The sequence below is a fragment of the Cupressus sempervirens genome, chromosome 11, assembly GCF_028749045.1.
Source record: "Cupressus sempervirens isolate cs-2001-9-10 chromosome 11, ASM2874904v1, whole genome shotgun sequence".
NCBI lineage: Eukaryota > Viridiplantae > Streptophyta > Pinopsida > Cupressales > Cupressaceae > Cupressus > Cupressus sempervirens.
In genome coordinates, this window is record NC_143128.1 from 218,578,378 (window position 1) to 218,593,959 (window position 15,582).

At 33.5% G+C, this 15,582-nt stretch overlaps 1 protein-coding gene across 1 annotated transcript; it reads left to right on the plus strand.

Annotated features, from left to right (window-relative positions):
* The first annotated feature begins 11,032 nt into the window (after positions 1-11,032).
* Positions 11,033-13,990, plus strand: LOC149528940 (uncharacterized). The gene is made up of 2 exons (XM_089809286.1): positions 11,033-12,169; positions 12,693-13,990. The coding sequence occupies exons 1-2, from the start codon at positions 11,556-11,558 to the stop codon at positions 13,414-13,416; spliced, it is 1,338 nt and encodes a 445-aa protein (XP_089665412.1). The 5' UTR covers positions 11,033-11,555; the 3' UTR covers positions 13,417-13,990.
* The last annotated feature ends 1,592 nt before the right edge of the window (positions 13,991-15,582 follow it).

Sequence of the window (15,582 nt, forward strand, 5' to 3'; positions counted from 1 at the left end):
TACTCCAAGTTATAATTCTCAGCACATCCTTCTCTAACTAATGAAGTCGACCTATTATTTTAGGTTACTCTTAGTTTCCCTAATTAACTTTGGAATCCTATTTCACCTTATAATGCATCATCATTCACTTTGGCTATTATCTCATTTAATAAAAATGTGTGTTTAGAATAAGGCTTCTCTTAAGTTATGACACATCATCCAATAAAAAATCATCTTTATTTAAGCCAATTGATTTGGTTATCCATTCTATAGACCTTGTCTTATTCCACCCACTCTTTTTTCCCTCCAACAAATTTTAAGGAAGTGATACAAAGATTCTAGGATTATTCAAGCTTCTATTAAGGTTTCACTACTTTAGGATTCTTCTTGGCACCATCCAATGGCCCAACACACTTGTTTTTCCAAAATGGTATCAACACCCTTGAACTTTCTCTTGACCCTTCCCCTTGTGACTAACTCATTGAGAAATTCAATCCCTCTTTAAGTTATATAACTTCTTACATCAAATCCAACTCTAGAGACAACATAATAGAACCTTACCCCTACCATGTTAGGATCTTTTCACCATAACTTTCATTTGGTCTTATGTAGATGTTACTCATCCTCCTAACACCTTAATTAAATAATCTAACCCTTCAGAAATAGCCCAAACTACCCAAATCCCTATCTCACTCAATTAGCCCTACTAGGACACCCAAGAGCAATTAGCTCTCCAAACTCATTTTTTGGCCCTTAACTTCAAATTTTCCTAAAAAAGGTCCCTATGATATTATATTTTCAAATACCCCATTTTTCCTTTATACGCAATAGCTGAAAATGCTAATTGGGTTTTGACATTGACCCAATCAACCAAAATATACCTAAATTAGGCCTTAATGGCTACTTTGGATAGGGTCCACAAAAACTCTTCACTAATCGATGTTCCTTGACCAAAGGCTCATTCCAACATGTTTAACCTTACACAAAGGAACTCAAACAACCTTTATTTCACACCCACATAACTTACTTTAACTTTTGCAACTAAATTCCTACTAGATAATTAGGCTTGTCACATCTGAATACCAAGCCTAAGGCTTCCTGTCAAAATTTAGGGATTGAGAAGACCACTCAAAAATAAAATAAATTTTATATTAAAAAATAAAAAATAATATTCCATATATATTTATCTATATCCAATATTAGAATGCTAGACTATGGTCATTTGTGTCCAAAACCTAGGGTTTGAGTCTTGTAAAGAAAATGTTTCACAAAATTGAATGGATATCTTTTGCTTGATCACAAAATGACTTTACACTATTTGAAATGAAAATCTAATTAGTCCTACTACAAAATCATAATCATATGATTGTCAGTCCAATCATATAATGTCTGTACAAAAGCATAAAATAGGAAAATTGCTCTCAAACTCTCATTTCTATCTACCAAAATCTTCAAGTTACATCTTGAGGTGGGCATATTGGTATTATATTTTCATCCTATAATCATCCCAATTGTCTTCAACTAAAATTTGAATTATTTGGTCATTGGATAACAAAATTGTAACTTTTTGTCAAACTTGCAACTTGACAACATTGACAACTTTGACAATATTTTGGGAAATGTTGCATTTCCTCTGAATCATTGAGGATACATCCTTGCATCTTCTTATCAAAAGTTCAAAGATAAATGTATATTGGACTTGAATAAACCCAAGGATCCCTCACCTAAAGAGGTTCTACCTCCTTGTCCCAGACCCCTAACTTCTTCCTACACACACACACACACACACACACACACACACACACACACACACACACACACACACACACACACATATATATATATATATATATCCTTGGCTGAACTTTGGAAATCTTGATACCATAATGCTTTATCCTCCTAGCCATTATCCTACTACAATAATTCTTGCTAGGAAGAATGCCCATGTTGTGGCAATTCCACCTAGAAGGTAATGAGCTACTCCTATAGCATGTCCTTGAATAATACTCAAGGCTCTTGGCTGGATAGTAGGAGCAAATTTTAATTTATTATGGGCCCAAACAATAGATTCAATAAGTTCTTGCCAATATCCACGACCACTAAATAGGAAAATTAAACTAAAGGCCCAAATGAAATGAGCACCTAAGAATAAAAGACCATATGCAGATAATGAAGAACCATTAGATTGGATCACTTGAGAAGCTTGTGCCCATAGAAACTCACGAAGCCACCCGTTAATTGTAACAGAACTTTGCGCAAAGTTTCCTCCTGTAATATGAGTTACCACTCCCTGATCACTTATACTACCCCTACATGTTATGAAGGAAAAATACCAACAATCCATATCTCAACCTAGTGAGCTCATTTAGTTCCTATTTCTACAAGACAAAAAAGTAAGCCTATGTTGATTGATCCCAAACCTCCACAAGTGTTGAGTTGAACAAGGAGAAATTTGAGTATGAGAGAGCCTCAATGAAAATATCATGCCAAGACTCATACAATTTCTTATTAGACCACTCCCTTTCCTACTATGTAAAATTTTGACTTGATCTCATTTGACCATCCTTTTTTTGACCCAAGGGAGAAAGTTCATCTTAATCAACCGTGCCAATAATTAAAATTTATCTATGCAAAATGATTATTTATTTCCTTTACAAATTAAATATCCTATCATAATTAATTTTAATGATTATATTGAGATAATTCTGTTGATTCTATAATGTCGAAACTAAAATAATTTTTATGATAAGAATAAGGTTACTAAGATTAATTATGAGTTGTCTTTAAGATTTTCAAAACATTAATCCTAGCTCCTGGTAACAAAGAAAGTGATCCATCGTTAGATTATGTTCATTGTTTGGAACTTTCAGTAACTCCATATATTGTGTTTTTTCCTCCTCTTTCATCTTGTCCACCATCCTAGGTGATGAAAATAAATATTAGAAGGTGGATGATTTTCTTGACTAGCTTCATTTGTGTAGTAAGATATTTTGTGTGTTTTCTTTCATGCAACATGTTTCTTGATATGTCTTTGTGTTATGTTAATCCCTCTTTAGATGGCCCTTGTTTCTCTACTAGAACAAGGTAATAAAGGGACAAAATATGTTGTAACATTCCCCTATTTGTATCTTAATTATTGTATATGTCATATCCATGCATTATGTCATAAATATGCTTGTGTTGCCATTAGGAATGATGAAAAACATTGACATATCTTTTTTTTTTCTCTCTCTCTCTCTCTCTACCATCTTGACTCAAAAAGTCTTTTTTTTTTGTCTTCACTGTATGTGTTCTTCTTCCATTGTGTACATGTAGATCCACAATATTTGGGAGATGAGGTTAATTCATTACAATCATACTTGATATATATGATTTATCAAATATATGTATACTGACCATAATTAGTGGACATGACATGATCACTGATGAGGCTAATTATTGCCTCTATTTTATCATAATTTTAAATACTCTATTTTAATAATACTACCAAGACATTTGTGAACTTATGTTTAGTTGAACTTATGATTAAGTCCAGATAGAACCGTTAACCTATGGGTAGATAGTATGTTATATTTTGCCAATATTATACATATAATGCAATATTTCATATAACCATCAGAATTTGTGTTCTAATATTTTGATTTAATTTGATTATGCTTATTTGCAAATATTTCTGTATCATAACTAACCTGATAGGGAAGAAGCTGGAGGATGGTCGACAATATTCAAGGAGGAACATTAAAGTCCAGTTGCAGTGGAAGAACCATAATGGTACCAGGAGACACGATCGCTACAAAGGAGGAGCTATTATTCTATGAATGCAGGGATGAAGAGTTGCTATATTCCTTTTTCATTTACTATTGTGTCGAATTGGTTATCTAGACTTTATTGTCTATACCACGAACTATTATATTTCCTTCTTTTTCTCTGGCAAATTTGTAGTTAGTTTGTTTTCTTTCCTATTTTAGAATAAGTTTTGATCCTCTATTTATAGGGATTGGATCAATAATTTTTGAAGGTTGGAAGAAAGTTTATGAAAAGAAGCTATTAACTCTCATAGTGAATTGTTTTATAGTTTTATTTATTGTTCTTATTAAAGGAATTTTGAAATATAATGAAATAGTTCTTGGTTTACATTCTGTGTTAGTAGATTAGAAGAAGCCAACCAAGGAGGGCCACTTGGGAGGTGGATTAGACTAGAGTAGTGTAAATTTACTTCCATAATTTCTAGAATTTCAAGTAGAAGTTGTAAGTTTCTTCCTACAACATCATACTTTGTGAGTGTTCCTACAGAATTTGCGGGAACAGTTATAGTGGATGGTCTGAGTTGGAATATAAGTTAGCATTTAATTGTATTTCTAGCATTCATTTCAGTGAAGAGTTAAGTGTGTTAATTTCTTGCAACACTAGTGTAGGTTCTTTCTTTGCATTTTACTTTCCTGCAGCATAAGCATAATGACTCCTTAAGAAACCTAGTGCACATACCATGCCGATCATTTCAAGTATACGTCCCTGGATTGAAAAATTAAATGCACCTCATGGTGGGGAGAATAATCCTTAGATTGAATATACTATTCCTTAGTAAGGCCTTGGGCATGATTATCACACACCTATTGTGAGGTAGACCAATCCCTTATATGCTTTTTTTTCTCTTATGCTTCATTTGATTTTTCCTTTCTTAGGGGAATATCATTGTAGAAATGTGCTTATATTATTGCTCTTAGTAAGGCATAAAAAATTTCCACAAGGGAGCATACACTCTATGCTTTGCTACACTTTGTGCACATACCACAACTTATTTGGTGGATGTTGCAACACCTATTTCACAAAAAAATATTTTTTTAGGTTGTCTTGAACACTCTGCCTTTTTCTTTATAACATTTCACACATTTTTTGCATAAATCCCCTACATCATTCATAGTAAGAATAACCTTACCATGCCATTTTGTCATGTTCGATCTCTTCTCTTCATGTATTTTACCTTTTATCTTGATATTATAATGATAATATCACAAGTCTCAAGTGGCTTGGCATTTCTATCCTCTTTAATATTTTGATAATTCTTTCTCAATACTACCATGTATTTTACCATTAGTATGAATGTAGGTTCACATTCCTGCTAAGGTGAGGGCTAATATAGCATCAGGTAAATTATATCGGTCTATACAATTTCGCACTCATTCTACTTGCATCATGTTTACTTATGCTCACACTAGCTTCAAATTTCAAAATTTATCTATTATTTGGGCCAATGGTCATTTCTTGAGCTCTTGTAGAATAGACAATGAGTCTTGTGCACCTTTATTATGCTTAAAATGGCCCATTTTTAGACCCTTCAATGGTAAAAAAATATAAGAGATAGTTTCCTTCACATGTTTATCTTCTTTGAAAATTGAAGTGAGGTATAAAAGAAAGCCTTATCCTCTCATTTGAGACATAAAAATCATAGAGTCACCACACACACCATTCATATCTTATCATTACATCGTTGAGGAAAAAAGCTAGAATTACAAGCTAGTGAAGGAGAGGTCAAGTTCATATTTCAAGCATTCAGTATGGTATCAACCATTAATCTATTATAACGTCAATTATCCATTTTTATAGAATATCATTAACCTTTTCATGGAGACTTTAACACAAAGGAGTTTAATGAAGATATAACATTCTATTTTATAATTTCAATATCATATCAAGCCTCTCCCCTTTCAAGATATTATTTCATCAACATTCTATTTATATTTCAATTTAATTTATAGGGCTAATTCTAAACCTTGGGCTCACATTGGCAAAACCCTACCAACCCAATAATATTTTCTCACATTTTCATGTGCAAGAGATATAATCTAAAGGTAAGAATCTAGATCCATGAATAGTAGATTAAGGAAAAATAGACAAGGACCAATAGAACTAGCATTTTTGATGTTGAAACGATAAGGATAGTGGCAATCTTTTTTGCCAATGCTTGATACTTTTTTGATGAAACATTTGGGAAACTTTCATACCAACATCTTGTATCTGACACTCTTGGACAATGGCACTTAGATCCAACATTTTACTCCACTTTCATACCCAAATTTAGGCATGTGTAACTCTCTTTCTATCTAGGTATATCTACTCCATGTCTGCATATCTAATTGGAGACTCTCTATGCATTTAAAAAAAAAAAATTCACACTATTAGTCCAAGATCTTGCATTAATTCAAATTTTAGTGACTCTTTTAAAACTCAATCAAAGAGTGTCAAATTCACCTTGCACCTAATCCTTGAGCTAGGTGGACCCATTCTCCTTTCTAAAGTAATAAAATGAAATAGGCCCAAATGCATAAACTTTTGAGACCTATTACGTGACATTATATGGCCTTTTCTACAATGCATCAAGAAGGAATGCATAATGAATAAAGGACTCATTATCAAATAAGGAAGTTTTTTTGTTTTCTTGTATTTTTCTAGGATTTGTCAATTCTACCAACCTTGAAACATAATGATTTTATCATATAGTTATTTGATATTTGAAGGAAGATATGAGTATTTTCCTAGTGGTTACACCTATCCTATTTTATGATCTTATGAGATTTTGGAGACACGTCTTTGGGTTGTGGGTCAATATCATATATGAAATATTGGCTATAATGTTACCTTAACATATTTATGATAAGAATTTGGTCCCTCATACTAGACCATCTTTAAAAAATTGGGTAGGAATTCTCTCATTACTTAAATAATAATTCATGCAGTGACTATGATGAATGGGTTGATATTGTTAATTAATTCTCATATTATTCTTCTTAGATATAATTTAATCCATTTTTAGATCCTTTATGATATTCGGTAGATCATGGTTTTAAGTTTTTTGCACAAAAAATCCTTGTCATGTCTTAGTGTCATTGGTATTGCTAGGCTACCACCAAAAATAATTTTGAAGAATGCTCATAATCTCCAAGAAGAAGAAACAAGGATAATCATAGATGGATATATATAGATGATACCCTTGAATAACACAAGATGCACTTAGAGTCTTCAAAAGTTCATCATCAATCAAATCTATATATCTAGTTTATGTTGGAATATTAAGAAAGGTAGGACGTTGAGAGAGGGGAGGGTGAATCAGTTTCCTCTAAAATTTTCAACCTTAAACCAATTTAGTGCTTCCCTTGATCTTCTACAGTTTAGTACTCACATAACATTTACCACAATACTTGTAAATGAAATAACTTAAATCTAATCTAACATGCATCAACTATAAGCTCATAACACATTACTCAAGTATTTAGTTATGCAGAAACCCTTGGTCATATGGAAAATTACGGTGGGGATGGTACCCAAAAATCCATCACTACTATAGTAAGAGGATGTCTTGTTAGGACTACAATGCTTTGTCACTTTCGATGACTTGCTTTGTTAAGAGTGTACAATCAAATCTGCTAGGATCTACCTTCTTCAAGGATTTAACACTAATCTAAGTGTTTACTTAGTTAGGATATTTGCATACAAGACTTGTTAGGCCTACCTTGTTCAAGGATTTAGACTAATATAATGATTAGAAAGTAGAAACAAATGAGAAATATGATATCAACTTACTTTGCTTGATTAGATCTCTCTTTTGCTCAATTATTTATCACCTCCTATGACTAATCATCAAATCCACTTTACACTACTTGAGTCTCTGACCTCTGATATCCTCAACAGTTTCATTAGTCATAAACTCTTCTTTCTCACTTCAAAACTCCTCTAAACAATAACATAAACATGTTCTAGTTAGGTCCTTTTATAGTTTCCTTTTGCCTCTTTGATCTTTGACCTAATTAGGGTTTAGGAACCCTCCAAAATACATCCTTGATCAAAATCAATGATTTAGAGTAGTCTGTCATTCCACACTTTTCTTTTCTATATTTTCATTGGCCTTTTCTATCTTGAAATCATAAAACAATCAAATCACATTCTTCAAGAAATATTTTCAAATATTTTCCTTGAACTGCATGAATTAGGTTTCACACTCAATATAATTATTTCACATCAGATTTTGTGCCAAATCAAACTTGTATGTAGCCTCTGTTCCACTCTGTAAATACCCTTTTCTGTATGTCGCATCTATGTTCGATGATCTCTATCTAGTTGGGCAAGGTCTTCTACTTGACAATTATAAAATAACTTGGTGATTACTAAGCTTAGTAATAACTATACACTTATCCTTCTCTACCTTCATTGCTCAAGCATTGTGCGGACTGAGTTACTATCTTCACTTTCACTTATCTTTTTGACACTAATTGGCAACATAATTATTTATGGGAGTAGTAGTTTAGTGATCTACTCATCACCCCCTTGACACATACTAGACCACAAACACTTTAATTTTAAAATTAAATTTCATAAACTAAGTTTAATTTCTCAAAAATATCAATACATAAAAGCCAATCTAAAAATTACTTAGAATCAAAATTAAATTAAATTCAATCTATGTTCTCACTCATTGTATAAATCAGTTTGATGGTTGCCGTGATTATAGGTTGGAGGATAATCTCCTCCAACCCACCTATTCTCCTTAGTCTTAAAAAACTCATATTAAAACTCCAAAATATTTTTTAATTTTTAATTTTTAAAATTTACATGGTAAAAGGAGAGTTTCAAATCTAGCTACAATTGTAGACTAAGTTGGATTCTACACTCAGCTATTTAGAATGTTTGATTAAAAAATCTCCTTGTAGAATTCAAACTTAATTGATTTTCGCAATTTTAAAAAAAATTACATGGTATAAGGAGTTCCTATGTTGGGTTCTACACTCAACTCTTTAATCTTTTTGATAGAAAAGCTTCTTATAGAACTCAAACATGAATTGACAATTTTAGAATTTGAATTTACATGGTCAAAAGAGCTCCAAATTTAGTTACATTTGAATTGACATTTTAAGAATTTGAATTTATATGGACAAAGGAGCTCTAGATTTAGTTACAATTGTATCCTACATTGGATTCTACACTTAACTCTTCTCGTAGTATACTATTGCACTTGGTTGTACTTAAATAGTTATTAAGTAGTATTTTTCATTTTAATTTTACCTTTTAATTTTTGTAATGTTTATTTATGAGATTTTTAATTTTAAAAATTTTAAAATTTATTTTAGTTGAATTTTATTGGCTTATAAATTTGGGTCTTATAGAAGTGGATTTCGAGGAAGCACTACCAAATATTTTAGAATGTAAAAATATTTTTTTATGTAAAACTACTATATCAATAATATGTTACTATATAATTATTTAAATAAAATATTTTTTCTTTTATAATGATATTTTATGAATAATATTTTATTTAATATTTTTTAATTTAAATAAAATATGAATATTCAAGATACAACTTACACAGTTATAATACTATGATGACATTTATATTTAATTATAATTTTCTAATTAATTTTTTTTCTAAATCAAAAAATAGAATTTTTATGTAAAAGTATAATTTTAAAAAATTAAAAATTAATCAAATTTGATAACGTTAATTAAATATTTATAAAATCATATTAATTTTTGCCAAATTTTAAATTTTATTACTAGACTAATATAAATTACGGCAAATACATGTCACTATGTGGCATTTGTTTGAAATTCTGAATAGTTTCCATACAAACAAGTTTCACATACTACAATGATTTCTACACTCAATATGAAACTCATTGTAGAAGTCAAATATGAACTAATTTTTTAAAATTTTGTAAAAATATTTACATGGTAAAAAGAGCTTAAACACTAATTAGACTTTTAAAAAAAATTGATTGCATTGGATTTCATACTTATTAATTGAAATTGGAAAGAGGTTTTGATTAAAAAACTCCTTGTAAAACTCATAGGTACTTTTTTTCAATTTTTCAATTTATATAGTTAGAGGAACTCCAAATATGGATCATGGAGTGTGATGGAAACATCGATGCTAAGAATCATACACAATCGAATAAAGAAACAAAAGTACATTCCAAATATAATTACAACAATAGAGTACAAAATAAGCTAGCACTTAAATGTTGTATTTATGCAATTTTTTATTTTCCTTCTATTTAGAAAACAAGAGAGAACCTGTAGACTACATTGAAATCTACAAAGCCTTTGAAATTCTAAAAGATTTTGATTAAAAAACTCCTTGTAGATCTCAACATAACTTAAATTTATTATAACTATGTTTTTTTAAAGAATTCTGAATATAATATATAAGCATAGACAATAAGATCTGTACAACATACACACCATACTATTTATATATTATTATTAAAATTGTTAACTGATTAAAAATTAAGAAATAACGAGTCTTCTAATCTTTAAGTAATTAATAGTGTAAAAACTATAGTCTGACTGCTGCATAGACAATAGTCCTACAGACTACCTTGGATTCTACACTTTTCTAAAACTCTTCAAACTGAACTTCCATAGGGTTTTGACAAACTGAAATAGTTTAATATGGCAAACTGGCTACTTGTGCTAAACCCAAGGGGATGGCCTTAACCTAAGGCGCGAGGATGATGCAATACCGATGTCATCACCAGAAAACTACCAAATAATCAGGATTATTCCAAGCCGATACGCAGATAATTACCACCAAATATTCAATAATGATCTTCTAATAAACCAAGAGAATTCTTCGATGAATGCAAATAAGGGGGTGTCAATTACAAAGTGACAGATAAGCTGACAATCATGATTGTCATATATCCAGAGGGAAACTGACAGACTGAATACAGCTAAGTAGCAGTTATTAAAGCAGAGGACAAAGTCACTATCAAGGGCCTAGTTTTAATCCCCTATTTAAGCATTATTGACCCCATTTGGAGGTGGGAAATGCTTCACAGCCGGCAAATGGCAATTTGCGCTGCTCATTCCACAAGACGCCCAGCTCATCATTTGTACAACTAATGCTTTTCGACCCGTTTTCCTACACGCCCACTTCCTCAATTCTACTCAAAACCATATCCAACCTGTAATACCAATCACTTTATGCTGTCAACTCCCTGTTACCAACCCTCCTTCTGGCTCGTTTCGATATATAACTCCAAATGCCTGCTTTGTCCTCTTCATAGCATAACAGAAAGCGTTGGGTTTCTTTCCTTCAACGAGGCAGATTTCTACTGTATTTGAGACCTTGAATACAGAGATTTCATGCATTGATACAAGTGAGTGCAGGGAATGCTCAGGAAGACTAGATTTTCAAGGCTTATTTGAGAGTTGCAGGTTTCATGGTGTGGAAGAAAATCTGAGCAAAGCTGCATTCTGTGTGCTCTTCTATGTTGGAGTGAGTTCAGGATAGGGTTTGATTTGATATTGCAGGGTTTGTGTTGAAAAGCTCAAACCAACCAGATCATTAGGTGAAGAACAGCAATTGAGAGCTTTTTCATTCATTGGTCACGTCCCTGCCGTTTGAAGGCGTACTTGGGTTTTGGAGGGAATCAGAAGCTTTGCTATTGCAGGGAATGCACTTGAGTCCTAAGAAACTTTGGGTGTTGTTCATAGAGATGGAATTTTGAATACACTATCATAACGGACGCAAATTGGGTGTTGCAGGGAATGCATTGAAAGGCTAAGGAGAGTATATATTCGTAATGGATCCTTGCTCGTTTGTGAAGGTTTTGGTAGGAGGTCTGGCATTGAGGATCCCAGTGGCATCCAAGCCAACCAAAACAGGCGTACATCCAACTGCATCTCCATGTTTCTGTGAATTTAAGTTGCACAATTTTCCTCTACAGACTACAGTAGTTCCGCTTATTTCCCCAAGGTCATCTGACCCTGATGTCCATAATATATCAGCGAGCTTCCATCTTGAAGAAAATGAGGTGAAAAAGCTGTCTTCTTCGTCTTCCTCTTCTTGTTTAGGGTCCTCAAAACCCTTGTTGGAAGTTGCTGTTTATACAGGAAGACAAGGATCCACTTGTGGTGTGGCTTTGGGGAAGCTCTTGGGGAAATTCTGTGTCCCTATAGATCTAGAGGGGGCTAATGAGAAGGCCATTGTTTTCCACACTGGCTGGGTTTCAATAGGGAAATCTAAGCTGGACGGTGCTCAACTGCATCTTAATGTCAGAGCAGAGCCTGATCTTCGCTACGTGTTTCAGTTCGATGGGGAAGTTGCATCCAGCCCTCAGATTCTCCAAATTCAAGGCAGCATTAGACAGCCAATTTTTAGCTGCAAGTTCACCAGTGACAGAGGCTCTAGATCACGGTAAGCATTTCTCTTATTTTCTATATTTCTTGATGAATTGTTGTTAGCATTGTCAAGTTTCTTTATTTATTTTTCCTCTATGATCATATGCAATAAGTCATACAGAAGAGTTAAGCATATAGTGGTTTACAGGTTCCAAGCCCTAAAACATATGAAAAAATAAAATGTCATGATAGAATTTTTCTCAGATCGGTCGGCTTGTTGGTCTGAAAAAGTGCTATGTAGTTTTATCTGTGTACTATTTAAGGTCAATGGGTTTTATAGGGTTTAATTATGGTAGGGTATTTGTACAACCCCTAGTTTCTGCAATCTTTTTTATGTGAAGTTTGAAACTGCATTTAGGCGTTAGATCTACAGGAATAAGGTCTATAATGCCTACAGAAAATCAGAGAAAATGGTACACATTGTGCTAAGCAATTCTGAAGTGCATGAGTACTTCGTGGGTGAAAAACTGATCATGTCTAGGATGGGTAATTTTCAATGTATTTATTTCAGTATCTGATCAGGTCTTGTTTCTCTTCAGATCATTGCAACACGAAACTTGCAAGAAGAAAGGCTGGGCTTGTTCATTTGGAAGCGATAGAGAACAAGATCGGAGAGAGCGCAAAGGGTGGCTTGTAATGATTCATGATCTTTCTGGCTCTCCTGTTGCAGCTGCATCTATGGTCACTCCTTTTGTTCCCTCACCTGGTTCTGATCGGGTAAGTCGCTCAAACCCTGGTGCTTGGCTCATCCTCAGACCTGATCATAGGGGTGAGGACAGTTGGATACCCTGGGGCCGCTTGGAAGCATGGAGAGAGCGTGGGGCGAGTGGTGGATTGGGGTGTAAATTTGAGCTCATGGCAGAGGGGGGTGGTTTGGCTGGGATGGGTAATGGACTGTTGCTAGCAGAATCAGTGATCAGTTCAACAAAGGGTGGCAAGTTTCTTATAGACACTGGTCATGGCAAGTCATCAGGTACCCCTATTGCTAACTCTCCTGTTTCGACCCCCCGCAGCAGTGGAGATTTCAATTTCAGCACATGGCCATTTCCTTCTTATGGAGGCTTTGTGATGAGTTCTACCGTTCAAGGAGAAAGAAAATGCAGTAAACCTGTTGTTCAACTAGCCATGAGACATGTGACGTGTATGGAAGATGCTGCAGTGTTTGTGGCCTTGGCGGCAGCAGTGGATCTAAGTAGGGATGCATGCCAACTTTTTACCCAGAAGTTAAAGAAAGAGTTGTGTCATCAGAATTACAGATGTTAGAGAATCAATCTCCTTTAATGCCATTAAACAGAACTGCCCTCAACAAGGAATTTAGATCATAGTGTTCGAGATCAAAGTTTGTAGAATGTTGAAATCTTACTTCAGAACATTGTGGCTTTAGAGCCCAGCACTTGAGAAATCCTCTACAGTTAAGGTGTGGCAGTACTGCTGAGTTGCATTCGGATCTTGGGGTTTTCAGTGCTGGAGTAAAGCAAATTGCTTGTTTGCCTTTATTCTGAGTAGAATTTATCTCAGATAATGAGTTTGTGACCTTAACAGATCGAGATGGTGATATTTTTTGTGGTGTGTCTTTAGCTTAAAATCAACAATTTGCTTCAGTGACAACATTTTGTGGGGTATATTTTTTTGACCGATTAGTGATGGGCAACTATCTGACAGAAATCCAATCTTAGCTCCAAGATATTACTTTGTCACAACCCATGGGGTTTTTCATGTACAAAGACGGGCTCTTATTCCTCTGAAAGGAAAATGAGAGTTGTTCATCTTTTTTTTAAACTAACAGAGTGTTAACATACAAAAAAATTTGAGAAATATATTCATGATTTAACTTTCATGGAAGCTTGTGATGTGATGTTGGTTATGATTTCGTTTGAATTTGAACATATTGATGTTATGCTCGGGTGAAATGGATAAATGTATAAGCTTCCTGTTGAGGCTTCTAAGTAAAATAACATATAAGATGGAAAGATTACTTGTATGTTGATAAAGATTCATCAGAAGTAATATGTTATGCTTGGGTGAAATGGATAAATGTATAAGCATCTTGTTGAGGCTTCAAAGTAAAATAAGATATAAGATGGAAAGATTACTTGTATGTTGATTTAGATTCATCAGAAGTCATGGGTTTTAAATGAAGGCTACTCATGATTGAAGTCTTACCATTTCCACATATCATGTAACATTTTTATATCACATTGCACAGGTTTAATGGGCTTGTCGCTGTATTACATTTCATCAATCTTTGAGAGTCATTTATCACGAGTCATTGCCGAAAAGCTTATAGGAATAGTGGAACGAATTGAGAGTCATAATCAACTGAAAGCTTTCTATTAATTGTAGCAGCATATATTTGTTTAGTCCGATCAAACTTGATATTCTGTTGCAAATCTTAAATCTCCCTGATTTGGGAAGATTCTGAATGACTCGAGGAGTTTTTAAAAAAAAATTTAATCTTGCAATTTTTCTATAAACAGCACCCTTAGAGCAAGAATGTTGGGAAGATAGTGGACTGTATAATATATCTTGATTTTGGTGTCATTGAAGGTCTGATTGCTCCATATTGTTCCCAACGAATATGTGGGATTGAGCGTAGACTTGATAAATTCTGTATGAAACAGAATCAAGAGGCTTTGTCACAAACAAGTAAATTGAATTGGATGATGATTGCTTAGAAATATACTGTATAAACCTCAGAGTGACATTTCTCGTGTTTATGGTGCCTAATTTTCTCCAAGTTTATATCTAAGGATGTGCTCCATCCAAATGCAACAGGAGGAACTTCAGATTCAATAAACTTTTGTCACACGCACAAATAAATGAATGCAATAGATTATGAATGTGAAGCACTAGACAATAAATTCTTAAACCCAAATTTTCGAGATAGGTTACTAATTTTTGCTTGTATCATATTTATGAATGGTTTTATTTTCCAGTGGCTATCAGTACAATGCCTTTGCATTTGGTTTGATTTCTGATCAGAGGTAGCTTTGCCTATTGTTGAAGTGTTGTATATTCAGAGAGGTGTTTTGAGAGAAACAGGATTAATAACTAAAATTACTGTGTACATTGTAGTACTATGACCATAATGTGGTGTCTTCAATCTCCGTCAAAGCAAAAGGCTACAGTTTTATCAATGGAGTACTAGTAGTGCAGGATTCAGACCCACTAGCATTTGAGCTCTGTCTGCCATTTTTTATGAGTTATATCAAAACACATTGGAATCTGGTGAAGGAATGGAGTAATGACTAGAAGCCTCTGTTAGGATTCACGTTTTCAGTCGTTATGGTCTTTCATTGTAGAGCACATTATCTGCATTTATCACCAAAAGAAAAGAGGCAGGCTATAAGAGGAATGCTTATTAAATCAACTTCTAGAGGGATATTGTAATGAAGAACTGGTTAGTACAATTTTAATAAACAAGCAACC

Excerpts from the sequence above, each read along its gene's own strand:
- LOC149528940 (XM_089809286.1), top strand. The coding sequence starts at position 11,556 with ATGGATCCTTGCTCGTTTGTGAAGGTTTTGGTAGGAGGTCTGGCATTG. Across the intron at positions 12,170-12,692 it reads GACAGAGGCTCTAGATCACG|ATCATTGCAACACGAAACTT; the intron begins GTAAGCATTTCT and ends GTTTCTCTTCAG.